This window comes from Macrobrachium nipponense, chromosome 30 (assembly GCF_015104395.2).
Source record: "Macrobrachium nipponense isolate FS-2020 chromosome 30, ASM1510439v2, whole genome shotgun sequence".
NCBI lineage: Eukaryota > Metazoa > Arthropoda > Malacostraca > Decapoda > Palaemonidae > Macrobrachium > Macrobrachium nipponense.
Genome location: NC_087218.1, coordinates 15065868 through 15087933, shown reverse-complemented (window position 1 = coordinate 15087933; position 22066 = coordinate 15065868). Strand labels below are relative to the sequence as shown.

General features: G+C 35.4%; 1 protein-coding gene across 5 annotated transcripts in view; it reads left to right on the top strand.

The window, feature by feature from the left end:
• LOC135202303 (uncharacterized) overlaps positions 1-22066 on the top strand; it is a 90222-nt gene that overhangs the window by 44217 nt on the left and 23939 nt on the right. The window contains exon 11 of one of the 5 annotated variants that reach the window (XM_064231635.1): positions 8244-8456. The exons of the other annotated variants lie outside the window; for them this stretch is intronic. Coding sequence (XP_064087705.1) covers positions 8244-8388 — 145 coding nt within the window. The 3' untranslated portion in view covers positions 8389-8456. Of the gene's footprint in view, positions 1-8243; positions 8457-22066 lie in introns of those variants that run through there. 5 annotated transcript variants of the gene reach the window in all.

Here is a 22066-nt window from a genome sequence, read left to right as displayed (position 1 = left end):
AATATTGCTCTACAAAAAAGCACACAAATAGGCAAGTGTCCCGGGAATAATTTATAAATAGATTCCACACATAATAATAATAATAATAATAATAATAATAATAATAATAATAATAATAATAATAATAATAATAATAATAATAATAATAATAATAATAATAATAATAATATTTTTAAAATCCGCTAATCGATGAGTCCATGAATTGCTAGACCGCGAATATTGGGGTTGACCGTATCCAGTCCTAAAATTGATCTCGGGAAGTGTGTAAACATCATGGACATAATTCTATAAAAATGAAAAAAAAATTATTTTTATGAAAACACTGAATTACGTACAAATTTGTTAGTCGAGTGTTGTGGGTCGCTGGCAGAGTAGGCCAGTCCCTTACGAAGCTCCTGATTGGCTGTTGATAAGCCAATCACAGGGCTGGAGACTCTCAGTCTCTCGAAAGAGTTCACCTGGGTATGATCTATGTTCCACCTCTCCTGAGCGCTACGTCTTTCAAAAGTATCCCTCAGGAGAGGTGGAATATACATCCTGCCTATGTGAACTCTCTCGAGAGACTGAGAGTTTCCAGCCCCGTGACTGGCTTATCAATAGCCAATCAGGAGCGTCATAAGGGACTGGTCTAGACATCAAATGCGCGGCTAATGTGAATCTACTATAGCAACCTCTACCTGAAAGGCATCTTGAGAATTGGAGAGTTAGCACCTCATTGGCCTACCCGGAAAAGGCATGACAGATTTGTCCTCTAATTGGTTTGACGAGAGAGATGACAGTTACTGACGCAGATGTAACTGATAGCGCGAATGATGAGAGACGTCTCCAGTACGCATAAGTGAGGAAAAGTCGTCAGTAATCTTTTTATTCTTATTATTATTGTTATCTGTCAATGACGTCGTTTTTATTTTGGATTTATTAATATCAGAGACTCGTATTATTTTTAACTGACGTATTGTATGTACAATCAATTTAATGGTAAGATGTACGGAAACTGTATCGCGTGCTAATACTCTTAGACAAATTATGACCATGAAACCTAATCATTGTTTATACCAAGTAGTTTCAAGAAACTCTCTAATTGAGAAGGATTTTATTTCCAGTGAAAATGTATAAATTGGTGGTTATTTTCGTTTTATGTTATTGAATAATTGGACAATTTTTATCCGCCAACTGCGTACCTTTGCTTAATGTTTACTTGAAGTACTTATTGTTAAAATGGATACTATTTGATAATAACTTAGGTAGCAGACGCGTTATACTGCCCATTGGAAAATAATTGCAAAAAATAATGACTTTGGTGGTCTCATTTCTGCAAATCCTGCGGTCATCTTTAATAATGTGTGGTTCTCAGAGAATCTGTGTAGCAAATGCATACAAACACATAAGCACTCACACGCGTGTAAACACACACAGGGAATTTGGGAAAATTCGCTGGTACCAATGTTAGGCAATGCCCAGTGGCGTGATCGGTACGGTTTGGACCTCCCATCTCGGTGGCCGCGAGTTCAATTCTCGGGCATCCCATTGAGGGGTTAGAGATGTGTATTTCTGGTGATAGAAGTTCACTCTCGACGTGGTTCGGAAGTCACGTAAAGCCCTTGGTCCCGTTGCTGAATAACCACTGGTTGACTGACATACAATGAAAAAAGAAGCCTTTTTGTTTTTGAGCTAAGATATATTTTCATAGGTGCATAGTCATGATCAAAGAGAATTTGGTTTTACATATGAAATCCGTTTGAACAAAAAACTTGGAAGTTAATGTTCGTTTATTTCACCCATATTTTTTTCAGCATGTCTTTTTAATGTTGAAAACAAAATTTAAACCAGCTGCGTTATTCATGTATTTTTTTTTTAAATGTTAAGATACCATATTTATATTTAGTAGCGTTTCATTTATCTCAGTTTTGTGTATTACGAAGCCAACCCTTTGCAAGCATTCTTAGATTTTTAATTGTACGTCTCGTCTTAACTTCGTTGGCTTTCAACTTCCTCTGCTCTCAACTTCAGTTCCCTCCTGAGAAGTTTCCCTGTTGGTGTCCTGGGAAGTTCCTTCAGGAAAGAGACGCCTCCTGCGAGTCTCTTATGAGGGGCAACTCTGGTATTTAGGAAACTGCAAAACAAATCGGTATTTAGTCTGAAATAGGGCTTGAAAACAGAGTGGCAGTGAGTGAAATATTTTGAGTCAAATTCTCCTTGATTTACGAAATATAGGGCTGTTTTAAACTTTATTTGCATAAATGAAGTCTAATTCCAAATCAGAATTTGGTCTGAAACCACCTTACAGAATTTGTCTTGAAATCAGAGTTGCAGTGAGTGAAATATTTTGAATCACATTCTCTTTGATTTCCAAAATATAGGGCTGTTCTAAATATTTTATCTGCATAAATGAAGTCTAATTCCAAATCAGACCTGGAAAAATCACGAAAATAAAACTCACATGCTTTAGATATGAATATATGAATGTGAGTATATGAAGTACCATAAACAAAATGGCTGTCCCATGCGAAATTCGCTGTGTATGGGATGCTTACAAGTTAGTCACAGAAGTAAGATCGAATGGTGGTCATTGTCCTTTTTCCAAACCAACGGCTATGGTACTGAGGCCTTTGACAAACAACACCTTTTTGCATTCCCGTAGGACTTATACTCAACATTTATATATATATATATATATATATATATATATATATATATATATATATATATATATATATATAATATTTAGTTTTAGTTGCTGTGACAAGGTTTTGGTAATAATACGAAGGTACATAGCATCTCAGTTGTCTCACTTCTCCTTTGTGGCTGCAACTTTGCTCATTACATATATATATATATATATATATATATATATATATATAATATATATATATATATTTATATTGTGACGAAGTCCCAAGCATCTGGTTACTACACTTACCATTCATTAATTGTTACCTCACAATAGCCAGACACCTGAACCCTCATCACAGGTACTAAACGACTGAATACTCTAAAGGCAACAGTGATCCCTTAACAACTTACCAGTATTGTAGAAAATCAGACTAAGTTCATCAAAACAGGTGTGAGGTAATCTTGTAAGTAATTAAATTAATCAAAGGGCATCACTCTATCAACAACTTTAAAAGTCTAAGTATTTCCCTGTTTTCAGAAGTCTAAGTACTTCCCTGGTTCTAAGTCACTTCAAGTTAATTGAAGGAAAACAGATCAATTACCACTCTATGTTTCTACCTAAACTAATCATAATTAAATACTGGTGCAAAATAAAGAAAACACTTATAAAAATTTTAAATACACAAATTTATTATTAAACTCAATATTTATAAGTGAAATTCACAATATCAGGGAAAATTACTGTTTCTTGAAAACAAAGCAAAGTTTAATTAATTCTTGAATCAATTAAGTAAAATTAAATCAGAATTGATTTAGTATCACAAAATTCAAGAAAATTAATTCAATCAAAATTCAAGTGTTAGGAAAAATTGAAATTTGGAAATTAATTCTCAAGTGCTAACTAATAATAAAACTTGAAAAGAATTCTAAGTAAATGTGAATTAATTCCCAAGAGTTAAATTTAATTGAATGTGCAATGATTAATTAATGAAAATAGCTAAGTTAATTAAATTTTGAATGCAAATGAAAACACAGAAAAATGTGGAAAATACCAAAATTGCAAAAAGTATTAATCACACAGAATATAAAATAAAAATACACACTTCAATAAGAAAATGGATAAATGCACTTCAAATGAAACAAACACAACACAGAAAATTTGCAATGCATAAAAATGTAAATCTCACTAAACCATTGTAACTATTAGTTATTAGTTCTCTAAACCATCGTAACCAATTGTTATTAGTTTTTACCAAACCATCATAACCATTAGATATCAGTTATTAGTTTTTACTTATTATTTATTAGTTTTTACCAAACCTTTATAACCATCAGTTATTAGTTGCAACTAATAAAAATATAACACACTTTACTTTGGTATACCAACTTTTTTCTTCAAAAAATTCACCAATTCACAGAAATAGGTGCCGTTACACACACTTGTAAAATGTTTGTTCAGATTCCACAAAAAGCACTAAATAACTCTAGATAAACTCTAAGATATATCAAATCTGAAATCTACAAGTTACAAGCAACCATTCAATAAGTACGAAATCGTTATGTTACTTTAAAATCAAAAGTGCTATGCGATGGAGAGAGAGAGAGAGAGAGAGAGAGAGAGAGAGAGAGAGAGAGAGAGAGAGAGAGAAGGAGATCTGAACGCCTCGCGGTTCTAAGATGTAAAGAAAAACTTCTCCCTTACGGAAGCTGGACAGTGGATCTGGCACAAAACGTTTTGGGCAATAATTCTTTCTAGAAGCTTCGAAATCTGACACAATTTTACAGACAAAATGTGAAATCTGCACGTAGCTTTGATCAAAGACATACGCATACGAGATGAGTATACATTCATGTTCGTACCCGATCAAGACAGAAATCGAGCGATAATTCAGATTGACATGTTTTTAAAAACACAACGAAGACTCGAGCTCTCTTATCAAACGTGTTGACAGATTAGGAAATCAAACGGAGATCTCGGAGTTCTTCTAATCTCAAGGTATAATAGGGAAACAATCCTAGTTTTGAACAAACAAAGATATTCTCTCTCTCTTTTCATACTACGTATTCTTTTACATTATGTTATGCGAAATCTGAACACACATTTAAAACATCCTAATTCTAAGCTAGCTAGGAATCTGAAAAAATGTTGCACAATGCTACATAACATTTTATACAGTCTAAGAGGGGATATATGCATTTTGAAAGTAGCAATATATAATATACCTCCCCCAGAAGATTTTTTATCACGGTGTTGAATCCGACGATTCGCAACGAGATAAATAATCAGCAACTACATTGTTTTTGCCACTAATGTGCTGCACTCTGAAGTTATATTGTTGTAAGCACAAAGACCACCTGGTCAGTCTTTGATTAGGGTTTTTCATTTTCTGGATAAATGATAGTGGATTGTGATCAGACAACACTAAAATTTCTTAATTACTAGGTCTATTCACATACACTTCAAACTTTTTCAATGCTGTGATTAAGGCTAAAGTTTCCTTCTCGATTGTTAAGTATATTTTCTGATGTTTTTTCAATTTTGAAGACATGAAGCACACAGGATGGTAGATATTATTTTCATCTTCTTGAAGTAGAACAGCTCCAATGCCACAGTCCAACGCATCAACTTGTATCACAAATTTCTTGTCGAAGTCTGGAGCTTGAAGTACTGGTCTTGAAGTTAAAATGGCTTTTACCTTCTCAAAGGATTCTTGACACTCTGGAGTCCAAACAAACTTAGTTTTGGGACTAGTTAAGTCTGTCAAGGGAGCTACTACGGCTGAGAAATTTGGGCAGAAACGACGATAGAATCCAGCCATGCCTAAAAATCTCTGTAGCTGTTTCCTGGTAGTAGGTAGGGATACCTTACACATTAGCATTTACTGGAGCAAGAAGGCCTTTCCTAACTTCAAACCCAAGATACTGCACAGTTGCCTTTCCAAACTCACTCTTCTCTAGGTTGACTGTTCGTCCTGCTTCTTGAAGTTTCTTGAAAACTTTCCTCAGAATCTTCAGATGTTCTTCCCATGTTGTAGAGTAAATGAATATGTCATCCAAGTATACACCTACTCCTTCTATCGATCCTAGCAGTTGATCTATCACTCGTTGAAATGTTGCAGGTGCATTCATCAGACCAAACGGCAGAACAGTAAACTGATACAGTCCAAAAGGAGTAATAAAAGCTGACAGCAACTTGGCATTCTCATCTAAGGGAATTTGATAATATCCTTTCAACAAGTCTATCTTGGAAACAAACTTGGCTTCCCAATGTTATCAAGTAACTGATCTATAAGAGGCAAAGGATAATTATCAGCCACACTGATAGAATTCAGTTTCCTATAATCAGTAAACATTCTAAATGAACCATCTGGTTTCTTCACTAACACACATGGAGAACTGAAGTGACTTGAACTGGGTTCTGCTAATCCATGTTGCAGCAAATACTCAACTTCCTTCTTCAAAACATCTCGATGGTAAGGTGATAAGCGATAGGCTCTTTGCTTGAAAGGTTTTCCAACTTCTTGAAGCTTGATCTCATGCTTGGTCAGATCAGTACGTCCAGGCACATCTGCAAAAATTTCTGGAAAACTTCTAATTACTTCACTTAGGTCTTCACCTTGTTCAACACTCAGATGTTTCAACTTCTCTAAATTTTCCAAAATTGAAGAATTATTCACCTTGCTTGCAGCTCCCAATTCAAAGCCATCATCGTCTTCTGTAGATAAAGTTGTTTGTGTTACTGACACAGTTTCAGTTTTAGTTTCTGAGAAATAAGGTTTCAAGAGGTTCACATGTATCTTCCTTTGTCTTCTTCTTCTTCTTTCTGGTGTTTCAGTCACATATGTTCTATCATTTAACTTCCGAATTATCTTGTAAGGACCTTGAAATTTATTAGTGAGGGGAAATCTCTTGTCAGGTAAGAACACTAACACTTGTTGACCAACACTAAAACTTCTTAGCTTAGTCTTAGCATCAAATCTCCTTTCCATTTTCTCTTGATTCATTTTCAAGTTTTCTAAAAAGAATTTTCTAATCTCTTTCAACCTTCTCCATAAGTTCTTCACATACTCTCCTTGGCTTTCCTCTTGATTTTCTCCCCAATTTTCTGCAAGAATCTTCAACGGTCCTCTCACTTCTCTTCCAAAAATCATTTCTAGGTGAACATCCCATACTTTCTTGGTAAGCACTCCTAACTTCAAACAACATTAATGGTAAACCAACATCCCATTCTCTTCCTGACTCAAAACAATACTTTGTCAGCATATTTTTCAATGTCTGGTGGAACCTTTCTAAGGCACCTTGAGTTTCTGGATGATCGGCAGTGGATAACTGTTGTTTCACTCCTAACAAATTCATCACATCCTGGAACAACTTTGTACTATTTCTGGTACACCAAACTTTGAGGAAAAACTCCACAAGTTTTTCATCAACTATCTTGGCAGATATGTTTCTAACAGGGATTGCCTCTGGATATCTTGTCACAGGACACATTAATGTTAACAAATACTCATTTCCCTTCTTTGCCTTCGGCAGCGGTCCAACCATATCTATAATCACTTTGCCAAAGGGTTCTCCTCTAACTTCTATAGGTTGTAGGGGGGCTTTCTTGATGGTTTCATTCGGTTTTCCAGCTATCTGGCAGGTATGACACTCACGACAAAACCTGCTAACATCTTTGTGAAGTCCAGGCCAGAAAAAAAATTTCATGATCTTCTCCACAGTCTTCCTGATTCCCATATGTCCAGACTCATGAGCTACTGCAACCACTTGCTTCCTCAGTGGATATGGAATCAAAATTTGATGATATTCGCTCCATACAGCATCTCCTGGTATATCTGTAGGTCTATACTTCCTCATCAGCAAACCTTCCTTCAGATAATAACAGGTAGGAGTTTGTTGCATCTCTTAACGATCAATAACTCTGAAGAACAAATCAGTTAACGATGCATCCTTATTCTGCAAGTCCATTAGCTTCTCTCTTGTCACTTGACCAGCTTCAAGGGTTAAATTCTCAATATTTGCTAACTCAGTGACTAGTTTCACTGCTGTCTTCAGTAACACTTTGACTACTCGGAGTCTCTTCAGGAACATCAGGTTCTTCTTCTTCGTCATCGTCGTCTCCTTCATGGGAAATCTCTTCTTGGTCAGCACTATGTATATATATATATATATATATATATATATATATATATATATATATACATATATATATATACATATATATATACATACATATATATATATATATATATATATATATATATATACATCTATATATATATATATATATCATCTGTGTCAAAGGCCTCAGTACCATAGCTGTTGGTTTGGAAAAAGGACAATGACCACCATTCGATCCTACTTCTGTGACCAACTTGTAAGCATGCCATAGACAGCGAATTTCACATGGGACAGCCATTTTGTTTGTGGTACTTCATATACTCATATTCATGTTGGTTTTACTTTTGGATTTTTCCAAGGTCTGATTTGGAATTAGACTTCATTTATGCAAATAAAGTTTAAACAGCCCTATATTTCGTAAATCAAGGAGAATTTGACTCAAAATATTTCACTCACTGCCACTCTGTTTTCAAGCCATATTTCAGACTAAATACCGATTTGTTTTGCAGTTTCCTAAATACCAGAGTTGCTCCTCATAAGAGACTCGCAGGGGGCGTCTCTTTCCTGAAGGAACTTCCCAGGACACCAACAGGGAAACTTCTCAGGAGGGAACTGAAGTTGAGAGCAGGGGAAGTTGAAAGCCCACGAAGTTAAGACGAAATGCACGATTACAAGTCTATGAATACTTGCAGATGTGTGGCTTTGTTTATTTACATTCAAATACTAACTGAACTGCAACTTTCTCCAAATGAATCTATATAAATAAAAATGGATCTATGTACGTATATGTTTGTGTGTGTGTGTTCCAACATAACTCTGAAACACATGGAGCAATTTCAACCAAACTTGGTATACATATAACTTACTATCTAGAAAGGAATACTGTAAGGGTAAGACATCATTAGAACCAAAGGGCACCAAAGGGGGATGGTGGTGGGGTGGGGTGGGAATGGTTTCTCTTAAACGGGGCTGGTTCTGCCTGTACACTAAATAAACTCTACGGGTTTATCATACCTCATTTCGGTATACATGTGACTTGCTATCTGGAAAAGAATATCGTGGGAGTAAGAAATAACTGGCACTATAGGGGTGGGAAGGGGTAACATATAAAAATAACCAAAAAATGACAGATATTAGTGAGTAATCTATAGTTTTTAAGGTCGCTGGGATGAATGGTGATAACCCCTATGCCCTTTATGTCCAAGTTCAGCTCCGATGGGGATGGGAGGTGAGAAGGGGTGGAATATAAAATATAAAAATGCTAGGCAATGTAACTGAAGCAACTATCTTAACAGGAGAGAGAGAGAGAGAGAGAGAGAGAGAGAGAGAGAGAGAGAGAGAGAGAGAGTTTATCGGGTTCGGAGTTTTCCCTGGCAGCGCCAGGTTGGTCAGCTAGTTTCATATATAAAAACAATGCTGTTATGCAAATTCTGCCGGGTGTTTTCCTGGCAGTATTATTGTTATAACTTCAAGAAATAATAGAAAAGTTAAAAACGCTCTCATGACGTTTTCCAAATCTCTTTTCAGACGAAAGATAAATGGTCATGACTATGTACTTATAAAAATATATCTTAGCTAAAATTCAAAACGGCTTTTATTCTCCTATGTCAGTCAAATGAAGACTTACATATTTAACGCTACTTTCCATTACACTGCTTGTGGAAGAAAGAATTCTCTGAATATATTACGTTCTTGATGTTAAAGTCTGCAGTACTGACAAAATAATATGGGAAATTTTCTGACAAACCATTATCAGGTTGATTGTGGCTCTGGTCAAGGATTTCACTTCAGTGGCCGTCAAGTATTTACCAAAATATTCCAACAGGTATGCTAAATGTTCAGTATCTTTTAACTTGATGGAAGAGAGAACTCTTTCTTTCGCTTTTTAATATCATTTATGCCTGAAAAACTAGGCCATGCTAGGGACTTAGGTCCAATGGTAATTTATCAAGAATGATGAAAAAGGAAATGACCCTTACACATTGATATTATAGCTGACATATTCTTCAGTTAAGTAGAAGCAATATTTTTCCGTGATATTAAGAGGTGATTTTGAATATTCCTTTTTACGTAAGAGCTATTAGTCACAAAAAGAGTTTGTAACATTTTTCTGTTAAATTAAGAGGTGATTTTGAATATTACTTTTTTCGTAATAGCTATTGGTCACAGAAAGAGTTTCTATAAAGACTTATTAGTGACTACCTAACAGCTGTGATCTGAGGACAAAGTTTAGATAATGAAAGAGTATCGTTAAAAAGTGCATTAACTGACCAAAAAAGTAAAATCTTCTGACACAAGATGCTGGAACAGAACTGAAATGCTATGCAAGAATTAATAGAAAAAAAAAAAATTTCAAATACTCTCCCAATGAGAAAGTATGCTGGGGTATTAAGAGCGCTGCATCCTATAACATTCAGAGCTATTGAAGTCTGCCGATCACAAGAGTAGGAATGAGATGGAGAAACATCACTCATGACTATTCTTCCGAGAACATGATCACGGAGGTTGCAATATCCAATACGTCAGAACATTTCACATTTCATTTCTGATGAAGGACGCTAAGATCAGTCATCTGCATGATTGAGAGGACTTTCCTTATGCTTTTTCTAACATTATTAGGATGCGTCGTTGGTTAAAAAGAAAAAAAGTAACAGTTACATGCTAATAGAAAAATATCTCCTTCCTCTACATTTACTGTATTTATTGTCAAATCCTTAAGAGATCATGTTTTTCTCTAGTTAGTCATGGTCTTTTCGTAGTATGTTAATGTATACATACTGTGACGAAGTGCCAAGTATCTGGTGACTACACTTACATTTCATTAATTGTTACCTCACAACAGCCTGACACCTGAACCCTCATCACAGGTACTAAACGACTGAATACTCTAAAGTCAACACTGATCCCTTAACAACTTACCAGTATTGCAGAAAATCAGACTAAGTTCATCAAAATAGGTTTGAGGTAATCTCGTAAGTAATTAAATTAATCAAAGGGCATCACTCTATCAACAACTTTAAAAGTCTAAGTATTTCCTTGATTTCATAAGTCTAAGTACTTCCCTGGTTCTAAGTCACTTCAAGTTAATTGAAGGAATAAAGATCAATTACCACTCTGTTTCTACCTAAACTAATCATAATTAAATACTGGTGCAAAATAAAGAAAACGCTTATAAAAATTTTAAATAAAAAAATTTATTATTAAACTCAAAATTTATAAGTGAAATTCACAATATCAGGGAAAATTACTATTACTTGAAAACAAAGAAAAGTTTAATTAATTCTTGAATAAATTAAGTAAAATTAAATCAAAATTAATTTATCACAAAATTCAAGAAAATTAATTCAATCAAAATTCAAAAATGTTAGGTAATAATTGAAATTTGGAAATTAATTCTCAAGTGCTAAACAATAATAAAACTTGAAAAGAATTATAAGTAAAGTGTTAAATCTAATTAAATGTGCAATGATTAAGCAATGAAAATAACTAAGTTAATTAAATTGTGAATGCAAATGAAAACACAGAAAAATGTGGAAAATACTAAAATTGCAAAAAGTATTAATCACACAGAATATAAAATAAAAACACACACTTCAATAAGAAAATGAAAAAATGCACAAAACATAAAAATCACTTCAATAAGAAAATGGATAAATGCACTTCAAATGAAACAAACACAACACAGAAAATTTGCAATGCATAAAAATGTAAATTTCACCAAACCATTGTAACTATAAGTTATTAGTTCTCTAAACCATCGTAACCAATAGTTATTAGTTTTTACCTAACCATCATAACCATTAGATATTAGTAATTAGGTTTTACTTATTGGTTATTAGTTTTTACCAAACCTTTATAACCATCAGTTATTAGTTGCAACTAATAAAAATATAACACACTTTACTTTGGTATACCAACTTCTTTCTTCAAAAAATTCACCAATTCACAGAAATAGGCGCCGTTACACACACTTGTAAAATGTTTGTTCAGATTCCACAAAAAGCACTAAATAACACTAGATAAACTCTAAGATATATCAAATCTGAAATCTACAAGTTACGAGTGACCATTCAATGAGTACGAAATCATTGCGTTACTTTAAAATCAAAAGTGCTATGCGATGGAGAGAGAGAGAGATCTGAATGCCTCGCGGTTCTAAGATGTAATGAAAAACTTCTCCCTTACGGAAGCTGGACAGTGGATGTGGCACAAAACGTTTTGGGCAATAATTCTTTCTAGAAGCTTCGAAATCTGACGCAACTTTACAGACAAAATGTGAAATCTGCATGTGGCTTTGATCAAAGACATACGCGTACGAGACGAGTATACATTCATGTTCGTACCCGATCAAGACAGAAATCGAGCGATAATTCAGATTGACATGTTTTTAAAAACACAACGAAGACTCGAGCCCTCTTATCAAACGTGTTGACAGATTAGGAAAGCAAACGGAGATCTCGGAGTTCCTCTAATCTCAAGGCACTGACATAATAGGGAAACAATCCTAGTTTCCAACGGACAAAGATATTCTCTCTCTCTTTTCATACTACGTTATAAATTCTTTTACATTATGTTATGCGAAATCTGAACACGCATTTAAAACATCCTAATTCTAAGCTAGCTAGGAATCTGAAAAAATGTTGTACAATTCTACATAACATTTTATACAGTCCAAGAGGGGATATATGCATTTTGAAAGTAGCAATATATGATTTATATATATATATAATATTATATATAATATATGTCTATATATACTAATTATATTATATATATATATAATATATATATAATAACTGAATCATGAAAGTTTGGAACATGTTAAAATAAATCCATAAACAACGGAGTTTCTGGCAAGATCTTCAGACTTCAATGTCCTTTACTCAGCAGATAAACTGACTTACATGAGGAATTGATAGTACAGGAAAGCTCGTATTACTGACAGATAGGGATTATAAGGAGATTGGTACCTAGAATCCGGCAACCTGGAGAAAGAGTAACCTTTCCAAACAAGCATAAACATGGGTACAATTTAAAAAAACAAAAAGATTAAGTCAGTCTGCTCAGACACGAGGTCAAGACAATATATATATATATATATATATATATATATATATATATATATATATATATTATATATATATATATATATATACTTCTAGGGCACAATTTTTCACGGATACAACATTCATTGAATAGAATGGCTTTCTCACTGTTAACTAGCTTTTTTGAAATTGCTTCATATTTTCTAATTATTTTCTTTACTTCATTGTTCAGGTTACTAATGGACACATAATGGGGTTCTTCCATTTTTACTCCATTTAGTTTTTTTACACGCGACAGCTGTTTCGTCAACCTATACGTATTGACGTTTTCAAGCGTACTGATACAAATATGAGCCTACATGCGTTTTGTGACGTCATGAGGACGGAAAGGTCGTACAATTGCCAGATACCTAGTTTTAAGTATTTACAAAAGACTATAGTGAAACATAAAATAAGACAAATAAATAAATATGTTAACAACAGAAATTATATAAAAAAGTTGAAAGTAAGTTATTATATACACATTATTATCATAAATATATATTAATTACATATATGTTTAATTCACTGAAAGTCAGTGTGCGCTCCTGTCCGCGTGTGGGGGATTTGTTCCACGCGGTTGAAGGACTGCTTCCTACACGAGGGCAAGGAACGGTCTGCCTCACGTTGGATGTTAAGGCTGGGACGTTGCATTGCGATGCTGACTGCTTCTGATATCAATAAACGATTGTAGTTGCCTTCCTTGTGTATTATTTTGGTGTTTGTGAGAAGTTCTTGTAATGATGGTTTTTTATTGTGGGTATCCACAAAGTGCTGATGAATGGCTCCTTGGTTTCTGTGGGCCTGCATGCGACGTTTGAGTGTGGTGGTTGTGTGTCCGATATAGCATTTTTGGGGGGACTGACATTGCTCGTCAGCACAGACAAACTTGTATACTATATCAGATTTAACCTCTTTCTCCGTCGATGGGGCCGTACTATTTTTCATTACCAAAGAGGCCGTAAGGTTTGGTTTGCAGTAAATCCTTGCTGTTATTTTGTTATATGGCGCTAGGGGGGTGGTTCCTCTTCGCAGTATACCAAGGATGGCTTTCCTTTCATCTTCGTGGTGTTTGTTGTATGGTATCTGGATGGTATATCACTATTTCTTTTGTCTTTGCTTCTTGTGTGTTGTTCCTCGGGGTCGGATTATGGAAAGCCTCTAATCTCTTTTTGACAACTTGCTGGATCATGTCATCTGGATATCCGTTATTTGTGAGCAGCTGTTGAACTCTGTTGATTTCTTCGTTAGTCGCTTTCCACGTGGAACAGTGTGTTATGGCGCGTTTTATGTATGCATTTACCACAGATCGTTTATATGCATCAGGGCATTCTCCTCTAGCATTTAAGCAAGAGGATTAATACAGAAGTATTAATCGATAAACTACTGCGACTGAAAGAAGAACGCAAAATCGAACTTAAACAAGAGTGCATCGCTGAATTACTGGGTGAGGCCAATAGAACACGTGGTAACTACTTTAGTCGCATAGTCAGTCCACAGTTAAAAAAAGCAGCAAAAGAACTGAGAGAAAACGAAACCATAATAATACGCAAAGGAGATAAAACCGCAGTGTACGTCATAATGAATAGAGATGAATACGACACCAAAATGGATAATATACTAAGTGATAATAATAAGTTTCAGCCACTTAAAAAAGACCCAACAAATGACCTCAAAAAGAAAATGATGAGACTAACAGAAAAAGCGAACAAAGAGCAGAGAACAGTAAGCTTTCCAAAAATCATCGGAGACTTTGCACCCGGATACTGCTACGGCACAGTCAAGATTCACAAACAGGGAAACCCGCTACGGCCCATTATATCCCAAATGACATCCCCCATGTATAAAGTGGCTAAGAAATTGAACGAAATTATAACGCCGTACATTCCCTCAACGTTCTCGCTAAAATCATCGACGGAATTCATCGACCTACTGCAAGACACCGCACCCGACGAAGACATAGCATCCCTGGACGTTGAAAGTTTATTTACTAACGTACCAGTGGATGAAACAATACAAATCATCATGGACAAGATATACCGTTCTGAGAAACCACCATTACCGATTCCCGAAAAAATCTTAAAAGAGATGCTGGAAGCATGTACAAAGGAAGCCCCATTCCTCTCACATAGGGGCGAAATATATCGACAAAAGGACGGTGTGGCAATGGGTTCCCCCCTCGGGGTTCTTTTCGCAAACGCATACATGGCACACACAGAAGAGGTCACATTTGAAGAACACCCAAAACCCAGAATCTATGGGAGATATATTGATGATATCTTTATCACAACAAAGGGCAACAATAACATAGAAGAATTAGTAAATAAACTCCAAGCAAATTCTACATTAAATTTTACGGTAGAAAGAAGTGATGAGAAGATGCTCCCTTTCTTGGACGTACTTGTGACCCAAAAGAACAACAAATACAATACCACCGTATACACTAAAAAGACAGACGCTGGAAGATGCTTAAATGCTAGAGGAGAATGCCCTGATGCATATAAACGATCTGTGGTAAATGCATACATAAAACGCGCCATAACACACTGTTCCACGTGGAAAGCGACTAACGAAGAAATCAACAGAGTTCAACAGCTGCTCACAAATAACGGATATCCAGATGACATGATCCAGCAAGTTTGTCAAAAAGAGATTAGAGGCTTTCCATAATCCGACCCCCGCCCCGAGGAACAACACACAAGACAAAGACAAAGAAATAGTGATATACCATCAGATACCATACAACAAACACCACGAAGATGAAAGGAAAGCCATCCTTGGTATACTGCGAAGAGGAACCACCCCCCTAGCGCCATATAACAAAATAACAGCAAGGATTTACTGCAAACCAAACCTTACGGCCTCACAAATGTAAGGATGTAAGTTCGACAAAAAATGCAAATATATGCACCCTGTAGCCATGAATCATAATCAAATAAATAACCAACCAAGTAATAAAATCCAAAATAAGAAAGAAACAAATAAAGAGAGAAATCAAGAATATCAGGTAAAAGAGAAAAGCAAACCACCAATGAGATATGCAGAGGTGTCAGCAAAGAATTTCAAAGCATCAGCTCCGAAATTCTACTCAAGAGATAATAACTGTATTTATTATGCAAGAGGATATTGCAGAAACGGAGAAAATTGCAGATTCAGACACAAAATGAATAATTATGATGAAGGAAGATCAAATATTATGGAAAAGTTGGATTTTTTAATGTCGAATTTTCTCGGAAATGAAAAAAAGAACAACATACCAGAACAGGAAAGAGACATGGAAAATCCTTATTACTATCAGTATTAAAGAAGGAAGAAACACGCAAACCATCATAGTGATGAATGCGCAGGGTTTAGTTACGAGTAACTCAAAAAGAAAAATAGAGTACTTAGAAGAACTAACCCAAAATGAAAAGAAAATAGATATAATGAATATAAGTGAAACCTGGTATTCCCAAGAGACTGGGAATGATGATCAAATAAAAGGGTTCCAAACTTATAGATCAGATAGAAAAAATAGGAATCAAGGGGGAACCGCAATATATGGGAAAGACAAAAAACAAGGAAAAATATATGAGAAATATAGTAACTCAGAATGTGAACTAATAGCGGTAGAATTTGAATCTGAAAAATTGATGAACATAGTAATATATAGACCTCCTAATACTAAAGAGTTTGACTTAATAATTGAAAAATTGGATGATATATGTAGAAACCACAAGGACTGGACTATTCTCCTATCTGGTGACTTCAACTTTCCTTTCGTTTAGAATGGAATAAGAACGAATAGGAGATTGTGGTTGTACTTATACATATAAAAAAGAGAGTAATAGTAGTGCAGAAGATAAGAGGCAATTTGAAAAGCTATTAGATATGCTACTAGAATACAACATTCAACAAATAAATCACCTGCCAACAAGAAAGGAAAATACTTTAGACCTAGTATTTGTGAACGAGATGAATTATGTTAAAGAAATAATAGTTTATAATGCGAGTATTTCAGACCATAATGTCATAGAATTAACAGTTCATTCAAAAGCAAGTGAAAATAGAGATAAGCAAGAAATGAAAAAGTGGGAAGGATATGGAAAATACAACTTCTACAGTAAAAATATAAAATGGTCAGAAATTAATGAAGAATTAAACAAAGATTGGGATAACATTTTCGTAAGTGATGACATAAGGGTAAATACGGAGATATTATATAAAATATTGGAGATAATAGTGGAAAAATATATACCGAAGAAGAAAAGTAAACATCATTCATGCATACCAAGAGACAGAAGAATCTTGTTCCAGAAAATCAGAAGTGGAAAAAAGGTCTTGCAAAAGAAAAAAATGCATGGAAGAAAGGTTATAGAACTAAAAAGTAAGATAGAAAATGCAGAAAAAAGATTATACAATCAAAAGAAAATGAAAAACGGGACTTGGAAGAAAAAAACCCTATTAAATATCAAGTCAAAACCCCAAACTATTATACTCATATGCGAAGAAGATGAATAAAAGAAGAATAGAAAATAGGCCCTCTGAGAATTAAGAAGGGAGATTAACGAATGAAAAAAAAGGAAATTTGCAACATACTGGCAGAACGATATAAGAGAGAATTCACCCCTAGAATAGATAATGAAGATAATGATATAGAAGTAAGGGATGAAAATAGTGAATATTTAGCTGACATAGATATTAATGAAGCTGATATTGTGCAGGCTATTAATGAAATTAAAAATGGAGCTGCTGCAGGGCCTGATGGAATTCCTGCTATTTTGTTAAAGAAAGTAGTTCATTCTATCGCAAAGCCACTTGCAATATTATTAAGACAAAGTGTAGATACAGGCAAGATATATGATGAGCACAAATTAGCGTATATTACCCCTACTTTCAAAAGTGGATCAAGACTAGAGGCAAGTAATTATAGGCCTGTGAGTCTAACATCACATATAATGAAAGTGTATGAAAGGGTAATGAAGAAAAATATTATGAAACATTTAATAAAAATAATTTGTTTAATAAAGGACAACATGGTTTCGTACCCGGAAAAAGTACACAAACCCAACTGTTAGTCCACCGTTGAAAACATATTCAAAAATATGAAAAGCGAAATGAAACAGATGTGGTTTATTTAGACTTTGCAAAAGCTTTGATAAAGTAGACCATAATATATTAGCGAAGAAAATTAGAAAACACAATATCGTGGATAAAGTAGGAAGATGGTTAAAAGAATTTTTACACAACAGAAAACAGATAGTTATTGCAAACGACGAGAAATCGATGAAGCCAGGTAAATATCCGGTGTGCCGCAAGGTACGGTGTTAGCTGCAATACTGTTTGTTATTATGATTGAAGACATAGACAATAATGTTAAGGATTCGGTAGTGAGTAGTTTCGCAGATGACACAAGAATAAGTAGAGAAATTACTTGTGATGAAGATAGGAACGCTCTACAAAGAGACCTTAACAAAGTATATGATTGGGCAGAGGTAAATAGGATGGTATTTAACTCTGATAAATTTGAATCAATTAAATTATGGAGACAGAGAAAGAAAGCTATATGCATATAAGGGACCTAATAATGAGGACCCATCACAAATAAGGAAGCAGTTAAAGACCTTGGTGTGATGATGAATAGGAACATGTTATGCAATGATCAAATAGCAACTCTGTTGGCAAAATGTAAAGCAAAAATGGGAATGTTGTTACGGCACTTCAAAACAAGAAAAGCTGAACACATGATTATGCTTTATAAAACATATGTTCGTAGTCCACTTGAATATTGCAATATGATATGGTACCCACACTATCAAAAGGATATTGCACAAATAGAGAGTGTACAAAGGTCCTTTACAGCTAGAATAGAAGAAGTTAAGGACCTAGACTACTGGGAAAGACTACAATTCTTAAAATTATATAGTCTGGAAAGGAGAAGAGAACGCTACATGATAATTCAGGCATGGAAACAGATAGAAGGAATAGCAGAAAATATCATGGAACTAAAAATATCAGAAAGAGCAAGCAGAGGTAGATTAATAGTGCCCAAAAATATACCAGGAAAAATAAGGAAAGCACACAGGACATTAATCCACTACGCACCAGCATCGATAATGCAGCGTCTATTCAATGCGTTGCCAGCTCATCTGAGGAATATATCAGGAGTGAGCGTAGATGTGTTTAAGAATAAGCTCGACAAATATCTAAACTGCATCCCAGACCATCCAAGATTGGAAGATGCAAAATATACCGGAAGATGTACTAGCAACTCTCTGGTAGACATTAGAGGTGCCTCACACTGAGGGACCTGGGGCAACCCGAACAAGATGTAAGGTCTGTAAGGTTTGGTAATGAAAAATAGTACGGCCCCATCGACGGAGAAAGAGGTTAAATCTGATATAGTATACAAGTTTGTCTGTGCTGACGAGCAATGTCAGTCCCCCCAAAAATGCTATATCGGACACACAACCACCACACTCAAACGTCGCATGCAGGCCCACAGAAACCAAGGAGGCCATTCATCAGCACGTTGTGGATACCCACAATAAAAAACCATCATTACAAGAACTTCTCACAAACACCAAAATAATACACAAGGAAGGCAACTACAATCGTTTATTGATATCAGAAGCAGTCAGCATCGCAATGCAACGTCCCAGCCTTAACATCCAACGTGAGGCAGACCGTTCCTTGCCCTCGTGTAGGAAGCAGTCCTTCAACCGCGTGGAACAAATCCCCCACACGCGGACAGGAGCGCACACTGACTTTCAGTGAATTAAACATATATGTAATTAATATATATTTATGTATAATGTGTATATAATAACTTACTTTCAACTTTTTTATATAATTTCTGTTGTTAACATATTTATTTATTTGTCTTATTTTATGTTTCACTATAGCCTTTTGTAAATACTTAAAACTAGGTATCTGGCAATTGTACTACCTTTCCGTCCTCATGACGTCACAAAACGCATGTAGGCTCATATTTGTATCAGTACGCTTGAAAACATTCCATTATGTGTCCATTAGTAACCTGAACAATGAAGTAAAGAAAATAATTAGAAAATATGAAGCAATTTCAAAAAAGCTGGTTAACAGTGAGAAAGCCATTCTATTCAATGAATGATATATATATATATATAAATATATATATATATATATATATATATATATATATATATATGTTTGTATGTATGTATGTATGTATATATATTATATATATATATATATATATATATATATATATATATATATATACATATATATATATATATATATTGTCATGAGTATCCATTTAGGATTCTGTTTCTCTTTTGTCTTTTCTATGGCCAAGCATAAAAGATAGAAACATAGTGATTTGGAAAACTTAAAAGGTAGAGATTTGAGTCTAAGCTTAAAGATCTGGAAAACATGAAATGTATAGGTTTAGGAAACAAGACACGTGAAGACTTTGGGAAAAACAGATTTGGAAAACATTAGTCTGTCATTGTTCAGCATTTGCTGACTTGTGAATGCTCTTGATGCAATATCAGCAGGATTCACTTTACTCTGAACATATCTCCACTGTGCATTTTCAGACAAATCCTTAATTACTATCAGTCTATTTGCAACAAAGATAAGAAACATTTTACTATCACTAAAAAACATTTTACTATCACTAAAAATATACTATCTCAATCCCGTGAGATAGTACCAAACACTGGGTACTTGAAAATACTTGAGATTTTTTTCCACACCTTCAAAGGAAAACGAATCCCTTGAGAGGGCTTTGTCATCCTATTGTATTGCTAAATGAAACAGTTGAAAACTCGTTCAATGGCTTTTTTTTAAGATTCGTTATGAAATAATAAATGACCCACCAGAACGATCCTATGGGACTCGCACCTCCTTTCCATTGTGATACTCTCCCAGCTAATATGTCGCAAAAAGATGAATAACCCACCTGTCCCCTCAGGACATGCAGGTGGCTGAGTGCTGTGACCCAACACAAGAAAGTAGAACAATCCCAGGAGACTTGCGTCCCCTTTTCACAGGACCATTAACGCATGTTTCCTGGGTGAGAGTTCAGTTTCCCCCTAATCCTTTTACCTGACCCAAACTGTAGCATTGTTATCAGACCCTCGAGTCTTGACTCCGCCCTCAGCTGGACCTTCACATCACCTGACACCTCTGAGCCACCTGCACTTGAATTGTCTTCCATATTTTGGCACCTTTTCTTGCTGTCATTCAAATGTCGTTTCAGGATGCGGGAAACCATTAGAGGCAGACACAAAACGACCGAGTCGAATTACCCCAACAAACTCGGAACTGCTTGGAAGGACAACAACACCAACGAACTTTGACTAGCGTGCTATCAACGTGGACAGCTCTGCAAGCGCAGTACCGTGTGACCTGTACGCACATCTGAGTGTGAGCAAACTTATCCACAGAGCCCTAGCTGTTTGAACTATGCCGACGCCCTGACACTACTCTACTACCTTCGGCTCAGTCATCGCACCTGACACGGAAGTGACTTTTGTGCAAGAACTCGGCATATGCCTTTTCCCCCTTAGCCAATCATCGTGTGCTGAAGAGGCTAGTAACTAACTAAAGAAGAAGAACTGAAGAACTGCTTTAGGCTTTGGCAGGCAGCCTAACTGAAGAACTGCTTTAACTCTGCCAGAGAGCCCGACAGAAGAAGACTGTTTTCTATGGGGAGAACTGCAGGTGACCCACGTCCCCTAACCGCCTACCTGGTACGGAACTAGGTCCGTCAGCCTGCTAAGTAAAGAAACTGAAATTGTACATTCGTGCTGTTGGCACTTCACTACTGTTCCTAGCACTCATTATTTTCTCAGCTGTGTCATCCCTTGATTCCCGTCTCCTTATGAGATGTGTGAGATTTTAATGTGATATTAGTCTGGCGTGTAATAAGATTGCTGCTGAGGCTTAAAGCTGTGCCAACATAAATTCTTGCAATATCAAAGTGTTGTGTTTTATCTTACGTAATAATGAATTGCTTTCCTGTGCTATTTCTAGTGTTTTCATGCAAGAACCTTTTGCAGATCTGTGTAGACTGCCCCATTATGTACCTGCCCCTGTAGATCAACAGTGCCAAATCACTCAAGGTATGCCAAGGACATGTAGCTCGCTTACAGCTCTCCACTACTTATTGTTTTGATTTAGTGCTAATTTTTTAGAGTTCATAATCATCACTTTACTTATATCCATTTGTTATTTAGTAGAACTTTTACTTGCTGGGAGTGCAATCAAAACACGAGGGT